This window comes from Anoplopoma fimbria, chromosome 9 (assembly GCF_027596085.1).
Source record: "Anoplopoma fimbria isolate UVic2021 breed Golden Eagle Sablefish chromosome 9, Afim_UVic_2022, whole genome shotgun sequence".
In the NCBI taxonomy this organism is placed as follows: domain Eukaryota; kingdom Metazoa; phylum Chordata; class Actinopteri; order Perciformes; family Anoplopomatidae; genus Anoplopoma; species Anoplopoma fimbria.
In genome coordinates this window covers 23,309,642-23,333,340 of record NC_072457.1, presented here as the reverse complement: position 1 = coordinate 23,333,340, position 23,699 = coordinate 23,309,642, and the positions used below count along the sequence as shown (strand labels likewise).

Below are 23,699 nucleotides of genomic sequence, written 5' to 3'. Positions count from 1 at the left end.
TACCATTATACCACCTGTGGCCACAATGCAGGTACTCCAAACATTGTGTTAAAACAAGTTTATGTACTGTTTTTTTCTTGACATGACACAGGAAGTCACTGTGTTCGGCTACGCTAAGCTAACTATATCCTGGGTGTAGCTTCATATTGAACAGACTCGATCTTCTCGTGTAATTCTCAGCAAGGAAAGCAAATAAATGTCCGAAAATGTCAAACTGTTCCTTTAACTCGAATGTAAACAATGATCCTGCTCGGTTTGGAAGGAAAATTGTTCCCACCATAGCTGAATGTTGAGAATCTCCAGGGAGGAATCAGGTCAAACTGCTCAGTTAGCAGGAGTTTGCATGTTCACTCAACAAAAGATTACAAAAAAAAAACCAAGAACAACAGAAAGAAAAAAATGGGAGAAGTAAATCAGAAATCATAGCAGCACATTTTCCGTCTCTGAAACACTCGGGTGTCGCAGTAAACCTGTAACAGATGACTAGTTGGCACAAAGGACGGTGTAGAAAGTTTGGCCTCTGTCGGTATCTCTACACTCCTATAGTTTCATATAGATATATAAAATATAATAAAAAATATCAAAATAAATTACAACATATAAATAATTAAAAACAACAAAAAAAAGATTTGGCAACGTCGAGTTTCTTCCTTCCTTCCTCTCTGGGTTATGGTGAATATGTTTTGACATGAACTGTTGCATTAACTCGCTTACACACAATATTTAGTATGTTAAAGTAACAATAATGAAAGCCATCTTGTGATTTCCCTACAGTTTGATGGGTTCATATTCCTACACTGCACCTCTCTCTCTTCTCATACTCACCACATGTTGTCTTTTCAATACTTTGTCTACTGAGAGGTAAATGGATGGCTGATATACGTTTTTTTTTGTGCGTTTCTTCCTAACGAGAGCTTAAAAAGGGAAAAGAGAGGTTATTTAACTCTGAACCAGTCAGGAAGGAGAGTCGTATGAGGGTAGACAGAGCATACAGTGTGTCAAGTGTCCATCACTCAGTTTATAGGGAGAGTTATTTTCTGTCTACCCAGGATTCCCTCCTCGTCTCGGTCACAGGTTCAGGTCCAGTGGTAGATCTTGAGCAGCAAGAGGCAACGACAGTCTCGCTGGTCCAGTGTCAGTCCTGTTTGTTTGGATGGTTTCTGGCGAAGTAACACGAGGGAACGAGGAGCGAGGCTTTACGTTACCTCTTGGTCCGGGGATACAGGATGGGACAAAGGTGGATTAGGCGGTTACAGGAGCGGAGAGTGGTGATGATCAGAAGAGGTCCAATCAATGCTGCTGTGTGTGCATCAAGTTAAAAGGTAAACACTGGAAAAGCAGAGGAGGACAACTGGATTGGATGATACAGCTCCAGTTTACAGTAGCAGTCCCGTCCTGTAGAGCTCCAGCATCTCTTGAGCTCAAAGAAATCCAATGAAACCCTCACACCCCACTCTCCAGGTCTCAGTTGTCCAGCGCCTCAGCGCACACCATGCCGCCGTACAGCTGCTGTGGGTCGGGACGCGTCAGGGCCCTCTCGTCTGCCTCGCTGTCCGTGCTGCCCTCGCTGTCGAGGTGGGCAGACGGGTGACACGGGCCGGACAGGCTGGGGTAAAGGGCGTTGGGAGGCAGCGGGCTGGGGAGGAGGTCCTCGTCTGAGCTCAGGTAGTCCCCCTCAGCGGAGGCGGGGCTGGCCAGACACAGATCCTGGTAGTTGGTACTTCCCCCTCCGCTGCTGACCCTGGGGGCCACCTTCTGCCCCCGCAGCTGCCTGATCTGAACACAAAGACGAAGGCTTTACTTTAGGTTTTGTCTTTACTTCAGTGGTATTTAAAAAGGCATTAATGTGCATCTTTTTCTTGCCCATAAATTAAAAAAACAACAACAACAACAACAACAACAACAACAACAACAACAACAACAACAACAACAACGTGTTAGTTACCAATCTGTGGCACGTAGCCCATTCATTCCTACTGAAGATGTTAATGTTTCAAAATCAAAAAGGTGCATCTTTTTCCTGAAACATCTGGGCGCCGTAGTAGCCAATGTTACTGAACAGGGATAAATCGTGTTTTTGTGGGAGACTATTTTACACAGCGGATTAACACACAGCAGGACGATGCATCTGCGATCAATTTAAAGTAAACTACAATGCCCATGTTCACTGTGATCAACATGTCGTCTGATGCAACAGTGTGGCTGACTGATTTTAATAGCTTTGGGACAACAGTGGAGCTCTATGGCACAGGGGAATAAGTTGGAACAGGCTTTTCATCAATGCCATCGTAATAAATATTTCAAGATATATAACAATTGCAGTCAAAATCAAGTGTAAAATGGAGAGGGCTGGGTAAAAATATATTTATTGCTTTATTATTTATTCCCAGTAAAATATCTGCCCCATACGTAAGGACTACGATGATATAATGACTGCAGATGCCCTGTTACCATGGGAACTCCATAGTATGGCCGTATAGCCATGCAGTGTGCAGCATGAGATGGTCTTTGTGTTCGTCATCTTAAATGTACTCTCCTTCCACCAAGATCTGTGTTGAGGTTTTGAACGCAACGTCTGCTCTCAGCTATCAATAGGGGAATGTAGTACTTTAATACATAACAGTATATACTTTGGTAACAAAAGACTATGGTTTAATTCTCTATAATTGTGTCTTGTATACGGGCCCTTTGCAAAAGCGTTAACTGTCGGGTGCTGGGACTTTTTGTCAACAGGTTGTGGGGTGTGAAAAGAAACTCCCCAGTGAAACCCACTGACCTGTATCCCTTTTAACATTTGAGGTTAAAACAGGTTAGAACAGAGCAGAGGGGTCTTTACAGCTAAAGCTGAGCACCAGAGGTCTCCCACCTGCCTCTACTGTCAGGTGGGAGACCTAGATTGTTAAAAAAAGCAGAAAGGGCGCGTTTGCATGTTGCCGTTTGCTGCTGACCAGCTTTTAGTTTACAGTGGTTGTTCTTGCCTGACAGAAGAGCTGCCGCCACAGTTTTATCTACGGATGCATGCTGTCTGCGTGTTAACCTTGTGTGTACCACAGTGACTCATGACAAATCTCAGAGGTTTTTTCTTCCTCCCTATCATACACTCGGGCTGGCTGCAGGGCCGAGGGGAGGGGAAACCGATGGTTAACCAATGGAAATGTTTTGACTGCTCGTCAAGCTACAGCAGAAGACAGAAACACAAGGCATTTTCTAGCCAGTTTGCTTTTGCAATATAAGCAGGTTACTTCATATGTGCCATATCATGAGGTGTGAAATCATCTTCATTATGTAGAATTTGTCATCATGTATCATCACTGTTGTTATGACTCAAACAGAAGATAATCGCTCAGAGGACTTCACTGAGATTTCTCTAAATGGTTAACTGCTTCCTCGGCTGTACTCACGCTAGTTTCAGTCTCATTTAGAAAACCGCTGCCTTTGATAGAAAATAATAAAAGGTGGGGGGAGTAGAAGAAAAGAGAGGAGCTGTAAAGGGCAGGGCAGTCACATCACACCCCCTCACTCTAAAGTTGAAACACTTCCCTCCTAGTCACGCACTACAACTCTCTGAATGAACAAACCCTGAGGCTCCAAAACAGGAGGGGGGGGGGGTCTTCATAAGCCTGATAGGTCTCAACCCACAGGGTTGATTTAAATTCAAGTGAGTGAAATCAAAATGTGGAATTCAGAAAAAACTGGAGTTGCCATAAGGTTTCAACCCGACGGAGTGGGTGAACTACAGTCTGCAGAAGCCAGACAGCGGTAAAAAAAAAACTTTCTAAATGTCACACATGTTCATCTGTCAGGAATGAATGCTCCCTGTGAACGCAGTGATGAGAATACAGCAGTGGTCTCCTCTTTACGAGAAAGACATCGACACCACTGAGTGGGAGTGTCTGGTTGGAAGATGTAGATGACAAGATTCTTCTGTGGTGGCTGGCAAGGCTTCATCTATCTACACGCACTGTGTGTGTGTGTGTGTGTGTGTGTGTGTGTGTGTGTGTGTGTGTGTGTGTGTGTGTGTGTGTGTGTGTGTGTGGGTGTGATGTCAGCACGCCATTTTGAAGCAGAACTCACTAGTCAACAAAAATCTAATCGGCAACATTATTGTTAATTATGCGTTTGTCAGTTATGCAACTGTAACCCTAATAAATAACAATAAGAACATCGGTGATAAAATATCAATAATAACAATAGGCTGTAAAACAAAAGACACTTGGAGGATCTGTACTACATTTTAAATCATCTGCCACTGTGTCAGATTTCAGAATCTGCAAATGTTTTTGGCACAAACACCTGATTCCAGACCTCCGAATCTCTGCGAGCTGAAACATTCAAACAGGTTTTATGTGTTGACTTTTAGCGGCTGCATCTGCAGGTTGGTGAAAACAACCGGCCAATCAGGGCCTAGTAGTTGGGATTAAAGGCACCTTCGCTTGCCGACATTTAGTCTTTAGTCATTTAGTTAGTTTTTATTGTACTCTGGTGCCGACCAAAACAATTGGTTTCCAAGTGAACCCTTGTGTGGTTCGATTGCAGGGAGAACATAATCAGACCCAATTGCAGGAAGCGAAATGAAAACGCAAATCTCATTTGTTGAGCTAGATGGAGGTTAACGACAGGACAACATGAGCGGGAGAGGACTGACTTGTCTGCTTGACATGTGGGCCGGAAGAGAACATGAAGAATATGCTAAACAAAATAAAGTCCACGAAAACAGTGACGTTTGTAAAGAGATCAACTGGAAGAGAAGGGATTTGTGCTCACAGTAGATCAGTGCCCAGTCTTATGTTGTTGTTGTTTGTCAACTTACACACATTATATCTCCTATATCAACACTTTTTTTTCACAAGTTAAAGGCAAAACAAAACAGCCACCATACCCAACCAGGAAACAGCTAAGATGAACACAATGTCAGACTGAATGTGAAACTAAATTGCACAACAGCCGAAAGACAACAAAAGTTCATGTTTTCAAAATGTTTGGCCGTTATTTATCATATCATATCATTTATCGAATTGAAATCCAGTTAACGGTGCTGTTTGCCGTGTGCGTCCAACCTCGTTCTTGAGCTCAGCGATCTGGTCCCGCAGCTCGTTGATGTACTGTCTGGAGTCTGAGTGGTTCAGCTGGCCCTGGATCAGCCCTTCCTCCTTCTGGAAAACACATTTCACACACCGAGGGTTAAAGTAAAAAGTGTATCTATTAATATGCAGTATCGTTGTACCAATCATCCACATACGGACGTCAACATCTACACGCACACATTTTAGGTACGTATAATCAGACACACACACACACACACACCTGTATCTCGAGATCAGCAATCTTCTGCCTGAGTTCAGCCATGGCAGCCATACTGTCTGCTTCCCTCAGTCGCACCGCCATCACCTCCTCTTTGCTCTGAATGTATGAGGGGAGAGAGAAGACGCCGTGTGGATGAGAACAACATTCTGGATTTCAGTGATGCAAATCACAGTCTCACTCCCTCCGTCTACATCCTGCTCTGTCCTCCATCTTTCCCTTCAGGCCCTAAATCATCGACTCCTTTTCTTGTCTAGATATGATTCCCAGAATTTTAAGTAATTTCTCTGACATTTGTCCAGAAACATTTTCTATTTCTGTTCTACTATCTGGTCCTCCGTGCATCTTTCAATCCCTCTCTGTCGATCCCTCTCTCTTTAAATGCTCTCCATGTGCTTTTTCCCTGTTTTGTCTTCATTCCTGTTGTTTATCTCAGTGTCTCATTACTGTATGGAAATATCTTCCATGATTCATAATGCTGGACCAGGAAAATTGGTCTCTCCCCATCCACTCTCCCTGTTACTTCTCTGCTAACTCCTTTTCTTTTCTCCCTCTCCTCTCCATGCAGACCTTGCAGTCAGACTCGGCCTGCTTCCTCTTCATCTCGCTGAGCTGGGTCTGGAGAGCCTTGTTCTGATTGGCCTGCATCTGGAGCCGGTCCTGCAGGGCGGAGCGTTCCTGATCGTTGCGACCAATCAGCTTGCTGTGGATCTGGTTCTAGAGTCGGGAAAGTCAAATGGCGGAGGGTGAGGAGGGCTCCAGCAAAGTATGGTTTACATCATCAAAATTGTTGATTTTGTTCCTGATTAATTAACAGTAATGAATCATTTAATCTGTGAGATGTAGGAAAATTGTGAAAAAGGACCACCAGAGCTTAAGGTGACATCTTGGAATGACATGTGTTGTTGTACCAACAGTCCAAAACCAAAACACTGCTGGGATGATCTACCTTTATAATTTTGATCATCACTGTTTCTTGAACCAAAACAATCTCCACTGATCTTTGCGCCACCTATCTGTGAATGTAAAAAAGGACTTACAGGGTTTGTTGCCCTCTGTGACTGACTGACCTGGCTCTCCAGCTGCAGAGCTTTGAGTTTGACCTCGCGGAGCTCAGCCTGAGCCTGGGCCTCCCTCAGTCGGACCGTCATCAGTTTGTCCTGCAGCTCGTTCATGGCGTTCTTCTTCGGGGACTCCTTCCAATGACCGCCCCCCCCACCTGTGCTGCTGCCACGGGACATGTGGTGCTGCAGAAAACACAGAGAGTAGCACAGGTATTTAACTTTCCTGCTACTGTGCGCACACACACACACACACACACACACACACACACACACACACACACACACACACACACACACACACACACACAGTTTAGCGACAAAACAACAGCAGTTGTGTGTGTGTGTGTTACCTGCCAGCGCTGGTTGAGCTCAGTGACGGCGTCCTGCATCTCTTTGAACGAGTGCAGCGTCTCCAGCTCCCTCAGCTTCATCTGCTTCAGCTCCTCCTGCAGAGCCGCCATGTTGTTCTCATCGGGCAGACAAGTGCTTCTCTGGATGAGAAATCAATGTTTACAGTTTAAAAAGACCAACTAACTAGTCTCCAGCCATGCCAACGGCTCTGTGAGGCCCAACTTGGGCACGCTAAATGCTAACTGATGTCAAGCCGGTATAACACTTGATAAACATTACCATGTATGATCATCTTAGGACAGTATGTTAGCATACTGACAAAGTACAGCTGAGGCTGATGGGAATGTTATGTTAGTGTAGCAGGTATTTGGTCATGAACCAAAGTATTGGAAAAATTTAAATGTTGACCCGATTGATGAATTGTGGGGTCAGTTTTTACAATTCATCCCCACAGGGGACATGGATGTCTGGATCAAATCTAATGGCAATCAATCTAATTGTTTATGGGACATTTTACTCAAAAACAAAGATTTTACTCAAAACCACTGTTGAAGAGTGAGGAGATAACCAAAGTCAGTACATTTAATACCTTGGGGATAGTAAATAGCTCAACTAAATTTAAACCAGTAGTTCAAATATCAGCCTGGACCAAAGTGGTGGACTGACCAACTGACCACCCGACAGAGAGTTTCTGGAATATTACAAAATAAATTGTCGAAGGGAACAATGCCAGAGGCCTATTCCCTTTCTCTGACTTTTGGTTTTACATTACAGAAGCAGAGCTGTTGTGTCTCAACACATTGTAAAGTACAACCGAAAGCTTGAAATGTCACATAGGCCTCCGTTTAGAGTTACTGCAACACTTGAACGCCACAGACGAGTTTGAGGCAAGATTATCTTTGACAGGTTCACAGCTGCACACACCCACTGTCTCCGCTCATCTTTCACACACTGTTCTCTCTCACACACATAGATGAGTATCTGTTAGGTCACCTTCTCCAGGTCCAGGACCTTGTCTTGCATTTCCTTCAGAGCTCCCAGGAGTTCGGCCTCGTGCAGCCGGGTCTGCTCCAGCTGGGTCTGCAGGTTGCTCACAAACTGCTCTGTGAACTGAAACAAACACATCGCTGGTGTTAGAAAGCTATGTAGTGTGACATGATTGTGATGGCATGCAGATATGTACTCACTACCGGGAACATTAGCTGGATGGAGGAGTCGACTGGCCTTGTTTGTTTCGTGTTATTGACTAGTTTCGGATGATGGTGTTAGTAGTCACAACTAGGAGTTCGGCTTTTAACCACAGTGTGTCAATGGTTGTGAATTCTGCCACAAGCTGCTGATGTATCTCTTTCTGTTTCTTTTGCATTGATGCTAATCGATGATTCACACACTGTCATTCACTCCTGGATCCTTGCATGCCCTCTGCCATTTTCCTCTGAGGAATTGCATTGGAGAAAATGTTTTCTACATTCGGGGAAGGCCGCTGAAAACTTGCAGCAAAACATTTGATGCTGCAGCCACAAAGACAAACAAGGGTTGTTGCGATATTCCTCATTTCTGTCATAAATGGTCAAACTGTTAAAAATCTGTTCTGCGACAGGCGTTTCCCAGCACTTTGTAAATGTCTGTACGGTAACCAAACTTCAGAATAGCAAATTAACTAAATGAAGTCGGTATCAAGCTTCCCCACTGACTCAGAGTGATGTAAGCAAATAGAGAGCTACTGTACATTTTCAAGTCACCACATCAAAGCAAAACTACAAAGCTAAGGGTTGTATGAGCAGCAGATAGAAAAACAAGTAAAAAAATATACTTTCCTACCACTCAAATTACAAAAGCTTAAAATATGGCAAGTACATAGCGTGCATAATAGACTCTCGATTTGTCATTTCGTGCCTTTCAGTCTTGGTTTTCAAAGAGGACTGTGAGTGGGGGTGTGGGAACTCTGGTGGGTGATGAACACCAGCAATCTGAGCTGGAATGAAATCACTCGTCACAATGACATCATTAACAGTGCTCGAGATCTCATGTTTAAAAAACCTGCATAATAAATAAATTATAATAAAATAAGATGTACTTGATTTGCGATTTGATTTTTCTTCCTTCTGTGTAAAGGAAAAATGTGAGTTTTAACTTTTAATAATTCGTAAAGACCGCTGTTGGTTAGCAAAGTGGTGGTTAGAATGTAGACTGTATATAAGAAGTGGACCTAGTCACTGTGTCGTCACCCATTGGTTGGTGGACTGACGCTTTGAAGCCTTGAGTTCGGCATTTCGCCCGTCGCCATCTTGTTTTTTTGCAACCAGAAATGACACGAGAGGCCGCAGCTAAGTACAACATAACTCTGAATGAGGCATTTTTAGGCGACCAAAATGGTACAATTAACTTTCATGAACTGAAAACGCACTGTGTAAGGGTTAAAGTTGTAAGATGAAAACACAGACAAATCCAAGACGGGACCACGCCGAGGTAGTGACCTGTCAATCACAAGGTAGCCCCGCCCTAAAGCATACCCTGCTTTATGGTCTATTTGACTCTAAATGGACCATAATTTACTAAATGAACATCATGCTGTATTAAAAAAGACATGAAACTAGAGATTAGGACCATAAATTCATGTTTACAATGTTAACCGTTAACTAAATCAAGTGAGAAGGAGCAAACCTAAAGAGACGCCCCCTGATGGCCATTAGAAAGAATGCAGGTTTAACGCACTTCCTCATTTGCGTCTCTTTTCAGAACCAGACATTATATACACAGAGAAGATTACTACTATTTAAAATGTTCAAAACCCAGCAATGGAGATTTTTTTTAAACCCTTAAAAAAAGAACTGTTCTAAAATAGAAAAATACCACATTACCAGTTAAAGTTTTAATTTCTACTTGAAGTATCAGATATTAAAGTACTCAGTGCATAGAAATGCATTCATACACAATGCATCATATTTTATAAATGTATTTATGTTCTGAATGCAAAATCTTGTGTCATATTAAAGCAATAAGAAACTCCATAAATGCAGTGGAGTAAAAAGGGCAATATTTCCCTCTGAACTGCAGTGGAGTAAAAGTATTAAGTAGCTAAAACTTGTACTTAAGTACAGTACTTTAGTACATGTATATCATTACATTCCAACACTGTAAAAAGTCAAAGTAAAATCTGCTACCTTAAAACTTCAGATCTTTACTTATTGCAAATGTAACAAATTGGCGATCAAGTATTTAATAAAGTATGATTTCAACCTTTTGGGTCTTTATTCCATTGCAGTCCATATGTATTTAGACAGATGTAAGTTTCACATTGTTTGAAGTTTTAGTGGTTGTATGAGACTGAAGTGCTGAATGAACGTATAGACCTTTTTGTGGGTGTAAATATTTAACAATTTAAGTGACAGTGAGCACTACAACCTAATAGTTGCTTCATTTAAAATTCAGCAGAAAAAAACCCGAACTGTCATCACACAAACTGCTTCAGTTTCGGGGGGGTTGAGGTTGGCAGGGTGAGTTCATGATTAAATCACTCATTTCCTCCGAGCTTCATACGGAGACATTTTGTGTGATTGTGTGAGTCACGTCTTTGTTGTCAAAAGAAACGCAAATTCATCAAATAAAAGAAAACTGTAGAGATAAACTCAGAGGCCGTCTAATTCGACAGCTGTGCGGCAAACAATTACCCAGAGCTGCGTTTCCTCTGATTTTCACACTCTTGTGAACAAAATGTCCCGTTGGTGTTGGGCTGCACTGTGCTGTCAAACCTGGGTGAGTTTGAAAATAACGGACGGTGTGGTTTTTTTGTCTAATGTTGAAGAAGCACAGTGATGGGAAAATAAAAGGCAATGCAAGCAGAGTGTAGTTGATCTTACACCATCAGTTACTACAGCAATAATTCAATCTAAATGATTTATATTAATCTTAATCTATACATCAACACCTCGAGTAGTGCTATGAGCAATGGTGAAATTATTTTATTTGAGTTTTTATGTTTTTTATTTCCCAGTTTTGTTTGTGTCTGTGAAACTAGAGGTGGTGATTAAAACAGAGCAATGCCTCCAAAAAAATGGAAGGGAAGAGAAAGAATACGAATTAGAGGCAGAAGGAGAATGCTGGCAGGTAGACACAGTTGTAAACAATAGAGGTTTCAAACTTTTGAAAGCAAAATCAGCGTTGCAAATGTTTCATGTCATAATAGAAATTCATTGAACACGTTTTTTAATATGTCTTTGTTAAGGGTCAATGTAAAGTCACTACACGCACACAAGTTCTGACAATAATATTACAGGAATATTTGGAAGGGGTTTTTCATAGCAGTGCTCAAAAATATATTATCTTATACTCAAATATTTTTTGTTCACTTTCCTTTCATGTACTCACTGCAGTACATAAACTGCACCAGCACAATACAATATGTTTTTTTGGTTTTGTATAAAACCATCAGCTTTACATTGATGGAATGAAATGTAACCTTGTAGAAAGGAGTTCTTTAAATTTTCACTTCAACTGGTTTCAGAAAGCTCAAAAACACCTTTAATCAGAAAAGTTAGGGGAGCAAAGACGTTGCAAAAGAACCTATAGACTAAGGTTTGTGGCTGGATATGCTAGAATGAGTTCTGCGTTACATCAAGGGACGATCCCTGTGCCCTGAGTGGTAACTCCCCAGCTCTCTTAAGCCCTAAAGATCAGGCGGTGGCACACCCTGATCGGCCGAGAGGGAAAATGAACCAAACTGCTCTCAATTCTTAACTAGCAGTCAGTCCCCCACACGCTGAAAACAGGTGATCTGAATAATGTCCAATCAACTCTTGTGATGATCAGATGAAAGTTGGGAAAAGTATTCCGACACCAAGTACTATTTTTGTATCATAGCTGCCATCTGTAGTCCCCTTCATGACACTAAAATATACATTTCTATCATCTTACAACTCACTGGTTTTCTCTGACATTTCCTTGATGTGAAAACATTTTGTTTGTGGTTTGTGCAATTTGGGTCCATGTTTTTATCATCTCCTTTATTTTCTCATTCTTTTAGCTCCTTCTGTAAAGCACTTTGAAACTACTTCTTCTAATACAACTACAGCTGATAATACACTATATTCATAGACACTCAAAGAATCTTTCAAAATGACTACAATGTAAACAACTTAATGGTATGGTAAAGTCATGTTTTACTGTAATTTCTTTGCAATGGCAAATTTATTTAAATCGACCATTTAAGCAATTTTTTTTTGTAAATGAGTCAAACTGTAACAGCTGGACATAAACAGTACATAAACAGGCTCAAACAAGTCTTAATTTGTGCAGGTTGGTGTTGCACACATTTAGAAATCTAAATTTCTGCAGAAGTCTTATTACATTACATTACATTACAGTCATTTAGCAGACGCTTTTATCCAAAGCGACTTACAGGAAGTGTATTCAACATAGGTATTCAAGAGACTTATGACAATCATTGTTGCAATAAATTCATTCAAGGCTGCTTAGAGATTGCGCTGAATCTAAGGTTATACTAATTCCACCCTCTTGTGTCATTGGATTCATAAGAAACAAGATCGCCACAGCCAAAATCCAAAATGCAGAACTCAAGACTTCAAAAGAGCAGTCTACGAACCAATGTGTGACGATATAGTGACTAATTCCTCTTCTTATATACAGTATATGGATGTGAAATAATCTAGCATAGCAAGACCCATCGGGAGGAAAAAACGCTCTGGCTTGTCTGTATTTCACTAAACCATCACAATCGTTTAGGCGCCTTGAAGCACAGGATACAGCGAAGTTGCCCTTGCAAAATAGACTGCCGAAATAACTGCCGTTTTACTAGCTGTAAGATGACTTTACATTATCAAGAAAAGTCAGAAAATGTATTGTGCAAATGTGCAGATAATCTGTCAATGTCACATTCATCATTAACGGGAAGGAGCATGTCACCCACAGCAGCTGTCTTAGCTTCGCCTAAAGACTGGAAGCAAGGGAACAACTAATGTTCGCATGGAGGTTTACTCTTATTTGCACAGGGGATTTATGTTTTATATTGATTAAACAAAGGCGGTATAACAAAGTATTCTGTGAGCTGTAGAGCTGAATCAGGAACAACACACAAAAGTGCACTTTTGCACAGAAAAGCAGCCCTTAAACTACCAGTTTACCTCCTGAACCATTAAATTAATCAAATAAAGAAATGCTGATGAACTGCTCCTGCCCAGAGAGAAAATCTTACTACGTGAATCCAACATGACACAGAAAATGACATCATCGTCTCTGTTGGAACCATCACTTCTGTTGCTCCCACAGTGTTTGTGCACAGACTGTGTGTTGGCATTTACCTTCTGTTGCTGCAGCTCCCTGATGGTGTCCTGCGCTTTCTCCAGGCTCTCGCTGGCTGTGTTGCACTGCTGCCTCACCACCGCCAGCTCCCGCTTGATCACGTAGTTCTCCTCTGCTTCCTGCGCCCTCGTCACCTGACCCTGGAACAGCAGGTCAGAGGGTCAAGATCAGCTGAGGAGTCAAAACTCCTTAAACGCAGACTATATAACAATGTAAGGGAAAAGGGTCATTCTAGGCATCTAGTAAGTGAAACCTTGTTACGCTCGAGGGGAACTGTGCTTCATGGTGCATAGCAGATGCAGTCTCAAAGGAATAGTTCAACATTTTGGGAAATTTGCTTATTTGCGTTCCTGCAGAGAGCCGGCTTGAAGATTGATACCTCTCACATAGCCATCCGTTAAATACAATGCTACAGCTGGCAGCTGGTTAGCATAGCTTAGCATACAGACTGTAAACAGGGGGAAACAGCTAGCCTGGCTTTGTCCAAGTTTTTAAAAAGCTGCCTACCAGCAACTCAACAGCCTACTAAAGAACAAGTTACATCTCTTAAGTTTAAACCCACCTTAAAACCACAATGTGTTGTTTTGACCGAGACAAGCTAGCCGTTTCTCTCTGTTTCCTGTCTTTATGCTAAGCTAACCTCCTCTCGATTGAAGCTTCATATTCAGTGTACAGATATGAGAGACTTCTTATCTAACTCAAGGCAAGAAAGCAAATAGGTGCATTTCCCAAAATGTCTAACTATGTAGGATATTTCATTCACATTTTGATAAGGTGTATTTAAAATGAATATGAGTAACAATAACAGTAGTTATAGTTATAAACCTTTACATGCCACATGCAGGGATTGCACAACCTCGTTTGACCCTATTAGAATCTATGATGGATAAACATTACATGCATTCAGGGATTACAGGTCTGAACAGATATTCAACAATATTATTTCATGCACTTTTGTCTGTTAGATGTTAAGAGGAGGGAGAGAAGCAGTGCAGGAGAGCAGAAAGAGGAAGAGGAGGAGGAGGAAGAGGGGGAGGTGGAAGGAGGAGGTCAGAGGACAGCCAGGTCAGTGGGAAAGTGGTTCACAGTACTCTACCTGTATCAGCCTGTCTGCCAGAGCAGCACTCTCCTACAACGCAGCAACGGAGAGGAACAATAAAGAGATGAAGAGCGAGTGAAAGACAGTGGGACACCGGGGAGGATAAACCACAACAAAGCCCAAGAAGAAGAAAAAGCAAGAAACGGGACTACCGGTTGAGGAACCGTTCGAAACAGATTAAGAGAAGTGGGTGCGAAGAAAACAGAGGCAGCAATGAGATCACACAGGAAAAAAAAGGAAGCGTTTCAGAGAGGAGAAGAATAAAAACTACAAACACCCACACCCACACACACACACACTTTTACAACACGCTCCTCAGGAGAAGAAAACCATTGTGGGGGAGGGGGGAGAAATGAGCTCACATTCAAACCCACAGCGTTATTTCGTGACAGTGATGAACTAGATTCGATCAAAACCTGAAGAGTCATTTCGATGAGCAATCTGGCTGTTTCACGTCAACGAAGCCGCACAAACCTGATTATTTTAGCATTTAGATAAGCCGGAATCTAAACCCAACTCTTACCTTCTCCAGGGTCTCGATCCTCTGCTTCAGCAGCCGGTTTTCTGTGCGTAACCTCTGAACAGAGAGCGAGGAGCAGAACAGTTATATATTATATATATATATATCATATTATTTATGTATTAAATCCTACTGAAAATCGTTTATTGTAAAATCCACATCATGCACAAACACAGCTGAGTAGACCCACACCTTGATCTCAATTTGTTCCTCCATTTCCTTGTTCTTGATTGTGGTATATTCTTTCTCAAGTCTGATGAAAAAAAATAATACACAGAAACAACACAAGATTAAGCAATTTTACCTCAACATTTACATTTTTTATTTTTTTATTAATTGCTCAGCTGCTGCACTTTGTTGATTGGTGGTCCATTATAATTTGAATTGCTGAGCAAAAACCTCAGTATTAGTTAGAAAGTAAAACAAATCCTACTGGGCAGCGTTAAAGCCTGTTCAGCCTGAGTCTTACAACTCATTAGCAGAGTAATGAGTGCTCTTACTTCTTCATCCTCTTGGGGTTGTACTTGACCTGGTAGGCCCTGAGGATCAGCTTGTCTGGGCAGCTGTCAAACTGGTGGGGGATCATCTTCTGGAAATGCTGGAAGACCCGGAGGGAATCACACACAAGATTAGAGAGAACAGACAGAGATGCTCATTCATATTTCATGCAGAAGCAGGCAGGCACATTTCAGAGGGTTGAAGAAGAGGCCCTGTGTTGGCATGGTGACAAGAATCAGCTGCAGTTCAGGGACAATTATTATTATTATTATATTCCTTTATTGATCCCCATGGGGGAAATTCGAGTGTTGCAGCAGCTCAACTACACAGACACAGACAATAAATACACATACTATACAACAAAATAAAGATAGAGCAAAAATAAGAATAAAAATAAAAATGTACAGTATATCCACATGGGGGGGGGGGCCTGGTCAGCATGTTGACAGACTGTGGTCTCTGCTGTTGTTAGAACGTCCGTACATTAAATGATCTGTACGATGAAGAATTTGAGTTTACAGATTAATTCATTTTTACTTAAAACGTACTGTATTTAATTAACTATGAAACTCTCTAAATATTTGCTGTTTTTCTTTGTGATGTATGACAATAAAGTGATTGTTGTCTACCGTTGTTCACATAAACAAGAAATCTGAATATTGTTCCATGGGCTTTGGGAAATATAATAGCCATTTTTCATAATTTTTTCGACAAACCGGTTAAATTAATCAAGGGAATAATTGACAGATGTATCAATGATGACAATGATTATGATAGGTAGTAGCAGCCCCATTTTATTTTGCATTTTTACCACAAAATCGAGAGTGAAAAAATTTGGAACGAACAGATAAAACCTTTGAATTGTTTCTTATATTATTGTCCGTTATTAGAGATCAGATAATATAAGCAACAAATCAAGATCAAACACACCTGTTTGTTTGGTTGGTTTACTGAGGAGCAACAACTCTGTTTTGTATTCAGAGTGCATCCAGATCATGAAAAACAAAGTTAGGTAAGGGACAACAAGCTGTAAAAGTCAACACGCATATAAAACCCTGATATACGAGCATGTTACACCATCACCAACCAAATGTGTCCCGGTTTCAGTTTCAGTTTTTGAATTAGTGTAACCGTGTGAAGCCTCTTTTTTTTTTTTTTTTTTTTTTTTTTAATCAGAGCAGATCTGTAGTTCAGGAAGCTTGCGTGCAAAAGGGAAAGCTGGAGATGGAGCCTCTGACTCGTGGCTGAATCCGCACGTGAAACTAATTTCTGGAGCACACGGCATAAAGCTGCAGCTGCTTACCTGCGACATGCCCTCCATGTCCAGCTGAATGAGGTCAGTCTGGTTGTACTGCAGGATGGCCAGGCCCACGCGGAAGATAATCTCTAGGCCCTACAGACAGGTCGCATCAGCATTTTGTTATGTGAGCTCAGTCGAAAGAAAAGTACAGATTAGCAAACAGAATATACACAGTCAAACACATCTGCGTGCTCAAAATGTTTCCCACCTCATACATGAAGATGTCGAAGATGCGTGTGGCGACAGGCAGAGGGAGGAAGGTGAGGAAAAGGGTGAGGAACCAGGACGAGGCATACATGGATGTGTGGAAACTCTGGGATCGAAAATGAACGTTGAGCTCTGGAAGTTGCTCCTGTGATGAAGAAAAGAGAATGTTTGCAAGCCTCCAATAACACACAAAGAGAAAGTGATGCACTGAAGATACAAAACGAATGCGTTGCTGCCCCTCTGTGGAGGAAAGCTGCGCTGCAAGCCTTGTGTTTGTCGTTAGGCTCTCCTGCCTCCTCTGTACCTGTAGCAGATACTCAAACTGGTAGATGCAGAGGCCCAGCTCGGCCATGCTGGGTTTGAACAGCTCCCTCAGACGGTACTCCTGCATCAGACGCACAAAAACACAAAACGCCTCCTCCTCAGGCATCTGGGAGGAGGGGAGACGGGTGAGTTAAGGTCCCTCATTAGGTAAGAATTAGACACCGCTTATTTTAAACAGTTTATTATAAACTGACTCTTATATTTAACATCTAGAGACAACTTAATGGCCTTGAAACTTTTCCTAAATCCTGCTACATAATAAACTGTTTGTAGTTGCAACCAGAGAAATCTAGCGGGACTGATTACGATGAACCTCAGACAAAATATACCGACCCTTCTGGCAAAACATCCTCATTACAGGTCATTTTAAAGATGAAATATTTGATCATTACCTGCATTAGCAGCAGACCAACGATGAATGCGCTGCCTTGGCAGTAGCCCACCTCTCGATCCACCAGAGAGTACGCCTGAAACAACAAACAAACAAACAAACACACACACATACATTACATTTGCGATGCGATGTATTTATAGAAAGCAGCACAGATGACATCTGTAATCCAGAGCGAACGTTCAGCTATGAAAAAGTCACTAGAGGTCCCATCATTTCCTGCAGAGCTGAGCCACCAGGAAATGTGCTTGTTTCCACGACTCAAAATGGAACACTGATTTGATTAATGCTGCTTTTGTAATGCTGAAACACAAAATTTTGACAAACACTCAATCTTTTAAGTGAAATTATCAACATATGCTGGTTCCAGTCTCTCAAATGTGAGGATTTGCTGCTTTTCTCTGATTTATATCTTTGTAAATTGAACCTTCTTATGGTTTAAAACTGTTGGTCGGACAAAACAAGCATCCCCTCTGGTTCTGGGAACTTGTGATGGGCATCTTTTCCAAACAATTGAAGAAATAATTAAAGACAGCCAATGGAGTTAAGTTTACTGCTATGAAAATAAAGGTAATGATGAGTGGGTCTCGTTAGAATCTTTTAAAAGATTTTGTTGGGACAGTATCTTTGCCTTTATTAGAACCTGTCGCGAGTTGTTAGGAAATTTAAGAATGTCCATGGCTACATTACCAGTACACGGTCAGCTTCTTAAAAATATTTTTATTTATTATATGATAATATATAAAAATATTTCTATTTATTTCAATCGTCACATACATTACATACATGAAACTGAATTTCTTCATTCAGCGATGCAAAGCGCCAACATAGCAACTTGGGGTTCAGTGTCTCACTCAAGGACACTTCGACATGCGGACCTGGCGGTTTAAGGAAAAACTGCTTTACCCACTGTGACACAACCAATTCACCCCAAAATCATTTTCTCTGACCTGTCGTGCAATGTTTCAGTCTAGATTGTTATCGTGTGAGTCGCCTAGTGTCGAAGATCTCGGCCTTCTCTCGAATATAATGGAACTTTACAGCACTCAGCTTGTGGTGTCAAAGTGCCCAAAAAATCCATTAAAAAAAACAAACTCAACAGCAATGTCTCTTCCCGGAAATCATGACCCGGCTACTCAAGATAATCCAAAGACCTTGGAGTAAGGCCGATACCTCCAAAACTAGGCAACTCGCACCAGAACGATCTAGATTGAAAAATAGAACCACAAGTAAAAGGAAAAAAATATGTATTTTAGGTTTTTGGGAGGAACTCTTTGCGACCAGAACCAGAGGAGCAGATCAATACCTGATTTGGCACCTAAACATCATCTGAGCTGCAACCAACAAGTCACTCACAGTGTGAATGCACGGCAAATGAACTTACCATTTAACAAACTGTACCCACGGCTAAACGCACATACAAACAAACAAAATACATTTATTGACGCCAGTCTCACCTCGCTGAATATCAGGACTCAGAAGTCTAGACCTTCAGGTGACGCGAGACGCTGCAGTGCTCACCTTCATGACGTTGAAGAGGACCTCCTGCCCCAGGCTGTCCTGGCCTTTGAAGAACTCGTGCTCGGGGTAGGTGCGGGCGATGTCTCTGCGGATGAGCTTCTCGCAGGGGGACGACATCTTCAGCAGCTCGGAGTACTGGTTCTTCACCGGCATGTCGGTGGCGTTGCCCAGCAGCTGCCAGACGATGGCCCGGAAATGGTGAGGGATGCCCTTCCTGATCAACTCCTGGAGGGCAAAGAGAGATAAAGAGGAAATGTTGCTCTGTTGTGAGGCTAGGGATGCAGTTTTAAGCATCTCTTGAAGAGCAAAGAGATGATGGGATAATGAATAGATATATTTACAAGGATGATATAGCATCATGACATAATTACATCCACCAGGTGCATAATGACGTATCACAACAATTCTTCATTTACTTATGTTTTTCATCGTCATCATCATCATCATTACAGCCAAAATCTTTGTAGAGGTCAATACAGGTTGTGTCATTTTTCTTGGTTTGTCTGCTCTCCCATTCGGCCCCGACTCATTCTGCCGTCTCTCCTCTCATCCATCTTTTCCTCCCATGGGTTTCCTCTTTTTCGTCACAGAGGACGCAGAAAGACACGGGTGGAGAGAGAGAGAGAGGCGTGTTGGTGCGGTGCAACTTAAAGCCATTGGTGGAAACAGGTTTAAATGGTGTTGTATTAATGTGTGCCAACAGATTTAGACAGAGAGGTAAAGGTTTCCTTCCAAAGCTCTGTTCAGATGTGGTTAAATAAACCCTGGGGCTCTCAGACAACGCTGAGCTCCACGTTTCTGACGTAAACTGTGACCTTATGGATAAAAATGGACGGATATAAATTGCCCACCAGCCTCTGCATTAATAGATGCAATGAGTCAGGGATTGACGGAGCCCTTCTTCAGTTTTTTTCCTAGTAAACATCCTGTGAAACCAAGATGCTAAAATAAAACCAGGAGGCCGATAACCGTCTTATTTATGTTCTCTATTTTAATTATGTTCAACGATTCTTCAGAAAACCCAAGTAATCTTTATCTTTTTTTTCATATCCAGTCCCCCACCTTCAGGAGTTTGTCCTTCTTGCGTCGCCACTCTTCCCACTCGTTGACGATGCGGCCCCACAGGATCCAGGTGTCCTCCTCCAGGTGAGACAGGTTGGAGGAGGCCGAGGAGCTGGACACCAGCGAGGAGCCGCTGTTGCGCCGCGAACCGCTCATCGAACGCATGGACTTGGAATCGGCCTCCAGCAGCCTGCGTGAAGACACGGTTTATGAAGACAGGGAGGCACATGACCAAACAAGGCGTGTTTGTCTTATACAAGCTGGCACACACACTGGAGAGTGACAGGGGACGCTAAGACACGGCAGGCAGTTGTGACATTGGGAGGATCTGTACCGTTTATGCACAACCTAGCAGAGGCAACAGAAGCCTCAGGGTTTGTTCCCTTAAACTACAGAGTCACAGGCAGACACATGGGGATATTTCACACACAGCTAGCTGGCTATTAGAATTATAAATAGACAAAAAATAAACAACAAAAAGCCTTTGTGCACAATGTCAGACTAATGACAGTTATTTTTTTGGGGGACAGTTGGCCTTTAGCTCATCCCACTTTATCAATCTTTCAACCTTTCTGAAAATGTTAAATCAACATGGGCATAGAAGTTCTAGAGGTGAATGTTGAGCAAGCGAAAATTAAAACATATAAACAAAAGATATGAGGATAGTCTGTCTGAAAAAACTCTTTTGTGTGTGTTCTTTGGCCGAGAATGAAATGAGAAGGTCAATCCTGCTCTCACACATGTCTGCACAATAAAAATGACGCTTCAGCATTTTAGCTTAGCCAGTAAATCACTGCTTGTGTGTTTTTAAGTCTTTATGCTTAGGTTGCTGGCTGTAGCTTCATATGTCACGTGCAGATATGAGAGTGGTATCAACCGCTCATTGACCTCTCGGCAAGAAAGCAAATAAGCGAATTTCGCAAAATGCCACTCCTTTTAAATTCTTTTTTTCTAAATTATCCTTGTATTACTTGTGGTCTGGTGCAGCAGGAAGCAGAGATGAAACGTATGATGGCTGGTGGAAGAATCGTACAGGATGTGGCTTCTTCAACAGTGTCACCCTTTTTCTTTTGAAAGTGATCTATTGTCTTTTTTGATCAAAACTATACATATTTTTGTGCAGTGATACAAACAAGTGAACAGACACATTTGGCCTGGAGAGTCTGGTGCTCCTCGTTGTGGGGGATTAAACATTATCTAACACTGGGATTAAACCCTTGAATAGAAAAGTCCCTTTCTGAAACATGACTTTGAAACCAAGTGATTACATTACATTTAAATAATGATCTTTCTGAAAGTACATGCAGAAGCATCCAGGGAACACGTATTATATCAGTACAAGGCGATCGCAATGACATGTACTGTATGACAAACACTGGATGAAATGGGATTGTTCTCAGGAAGCAGACACTGATTCATGCTTTTCTTTATTTCTTCTTTTTGTTTAAGGGCCACGGTGCCTAAATCCCTGTCATGAACTGTCTTTGTATAAATGATCCAAGTTCCGTTCCCTTCTTATGTAAAAAGTAACTAAAAGAAAGGTTATGAGAAAATAAAAACTGACAGTGCCAAGGCCTGCTTTAGAGATAAAGAAAATAATAACTATCCCACATTTTTTGTTATCCAGTGTATTGTTGCGGATGTGGGGCGAGCAGACTTGTGATTCAACCGTCAACAAGCCAATTATGGTCATTTTACAGAAATTGCCTATAAAAAAATACAGTATTGCACTTTTTCTGGAGAAAATCACTGGGACCAAGGCCATCTGAATGCAAAGTTATAGGGTCAAAAAAACACGTTTTCAATCTCATCATACTCAAAAGTCAGAACCCCATTCAAGTTCATGTATCACTCTAAGCCACACAAATATAAAGTGGTTTCTTATATTTTAATTTGCTATTCCAATTTTGTGTTTTGGTTTAGGAAAGGTTTAAAAAAAAAAATTGAGAGAAAAAGACACGACCCTCCAAACGTGGAAAAAATACTAAGTTTAACCGGTTTGCTGAATGGACAATGGTCAATTGTTAGGAAGTCTAAACGTAACACTCAACTCCTCCTCCAGTATCAACTGGATGAACTTGCTACTCTACAACTATAATAACTGAGTTGTTTTCTCTCCAGCAGGTAAACTTGATGAGGACGGCACTGATCTCACCTGTTCTGCTCCTCCAGTTTGGCCAGCAGCTCCAGTTCATCCGGACTCAAGTTCTCCGAGTCGGCCGGGGAGGCTGCCGGCGCCGACAGCAGTGCATCATGGGAAGATGAGTCTGGGCTGAGCACCGGGCTGCCCGTTGACATGGGGTCTGGGTCCATGCCGGAAGGGGAAGAAGGGCACTCTAGCTGAGGGGGAGCCCCACTGGAGCCCTCTCTCTCTGGGCTGCCGCTGGGTATAGACATGGCGGTGACGATGGAGTGGGATGGGTGAAGCGGTGTGGGTGTGGTAAGAGGGTCTTCCAGTCTCACTGTTGGTCTCCCTCCTCAGTGAGGCTGGCTGTCGCCTGATGGGCCACCTGGCTGGCCGTGGAGCCAATATGATCAGAGGTCTCCAAACCTGTCATGGATGCAGAAAAGGCTCAATAAAAATGTTTTATCACAGATGATTAAAGAACCAAAAATAACGTGTCAAAACACTGCATGACACGTCCGGACTTCTTAAATTGTATCTTTTTAAAATAAGAGCAACCAAAAAAACATTTTCATCATGGATTAACTGGTATTATATCAGTACAAGGCGATCGCAATGACATGTACTGTATGACAAACACTGGATGAAATGGGATTGTTCTCAGGAAGCAGACACTGATTCATGCTTTTCTTTATTTCTTCTTTTTGTTTAAGGGCCACGGTGCCTAAATCCCTGTCATGAACTGTCTTTGTATAAATGATCCAAGTTCCGTTCCCTTCTTATGTAAAAAGTTGATTTTTGTACAAAAATAAAAATTGTCTAAACCGAAAGATACTTTATTTACATTTATATAAAACACATTTTAATAGCACATTTTTGCTTGATCAATTAGTTAAACGGCAAGAGGATTAAAGCATTAAACATTACATAACAAAACCCCAATAATGCCCCTCCACACAGTGGCAAAAGTAACTGCTTTGAAGGAGTGGCCCTGAGTCACTGTGATGACATCATCATGACTAAGAACAGTATGGTACGTCACTGCAGACAGACTCAGCTGTTTACTTCACACCATGATGGACGGTTGTCTAACACAGGGACACAATGTTGATGTTGTTGACGACATGTAAATAAACTGTTATGATCTGTAGAGATACTCATAACTTCTGTGTTGCATTTCTCTCATCTTTGTAAAAGAGAGTGGGAGAACAAACATGGCACTCATAATGACCTTTGATACAATATTATTAAATTAACAACAGACTGAACGGCTTTTAGAAGGACTGAGCCATTAGTGTGCATTAACAGATCATAAATCAGACGGATAACTGAGTGAGTTCAGAGAGATAAGGCCGGTCTCTCAGAGCGTATGAAGAGCTGAAGCCACAGAGACAGGAAAAAAACGGGCTAACTAGAATCTGATTCTCAGTTTGTCCTCATAGAAGAACCATTTTTGGGAGCAAACGAGATCCAAAACTGGGTGTTCTAGCGAGAACCCTTTTATATTCCCTTCTTCAAAAAAGTTGTTCTCCAGATGCAAATGGTTCTGGGTAGGACCTCAGCCCTTCAGGAAGAACCCGTTTGAAACCATCATTTCTAAGAGTTAGTATACAATCAA

The 23,699-nt window shown here is 41.9% G+C and overlaps 1 protein-coding gene across 1 annotated transcript; it reads right to left on the bottom strand.

Annotated features, from left to right (window-relative positions):
• Positions 1-1,164: 1,164 nt before the first annotated feature.
• Positions 1,165-22,428, bottom strand: evi5l (ecotropic viral integration site 5 like). The gene is made up of 19 exons (XM_054604651.1): positions 22,112-22,428; positions 19,957-20,146; positions 18,895-19,119; positions 17,375-17,449; positions 16,963-17,088; positions 16,660-16,803; positions 16,455-16,544; positions 15,154-15,251; positions 14,846-14,906; positions 14,657-14,710; positions 14,131-14,163; positions 13,034-13,174; positions 7,710-7,826; positions 6,716-6,856; positions 6,372-6,548; positions 5,872-6,018; positions 5,305-5,400; positions 5,058-5,153; positions 1,165-1,776 (listed from the first exon to the last, which is right to left on the bottom strand). Exons 1-19 carry the CDS (start codon positions 22,351-22,353, stop codon positions 1,465-1,467), a joined length of 2,565 nt encoding a protein of 854 aa, XP_054460626.1. The 5' UTR covers positions 22,354-22,428; the 3' UTR covers positions 1,165-1,464.
• Positions 22,429-23,699: the final 1,271 nt, after the last annotated feature.

Coding starts and splice junctions, on each gene's coding strand:
- evi5l (XM_054604651.1), bottom strand. CDS start 22,353: ATGTCTATACCCAGCGGCAGCCCAGAGAGAGAGGGCTCCAGTGGGGCT. Junction 20,147..22,111: donor AAACTGGAGGAGCAGAACAG/GTGAGATCAGTG, acceptor GTCTTCACGCAG/GCTGCTGGAGGCCGATTCCA. Junction 6,549..6,715: donor AGCTCAACCAGCGCTGGCAG/GTAACACACACA, acceptor TGTTTTCTGCAG/CACCACATGTCCCGTGGCAG.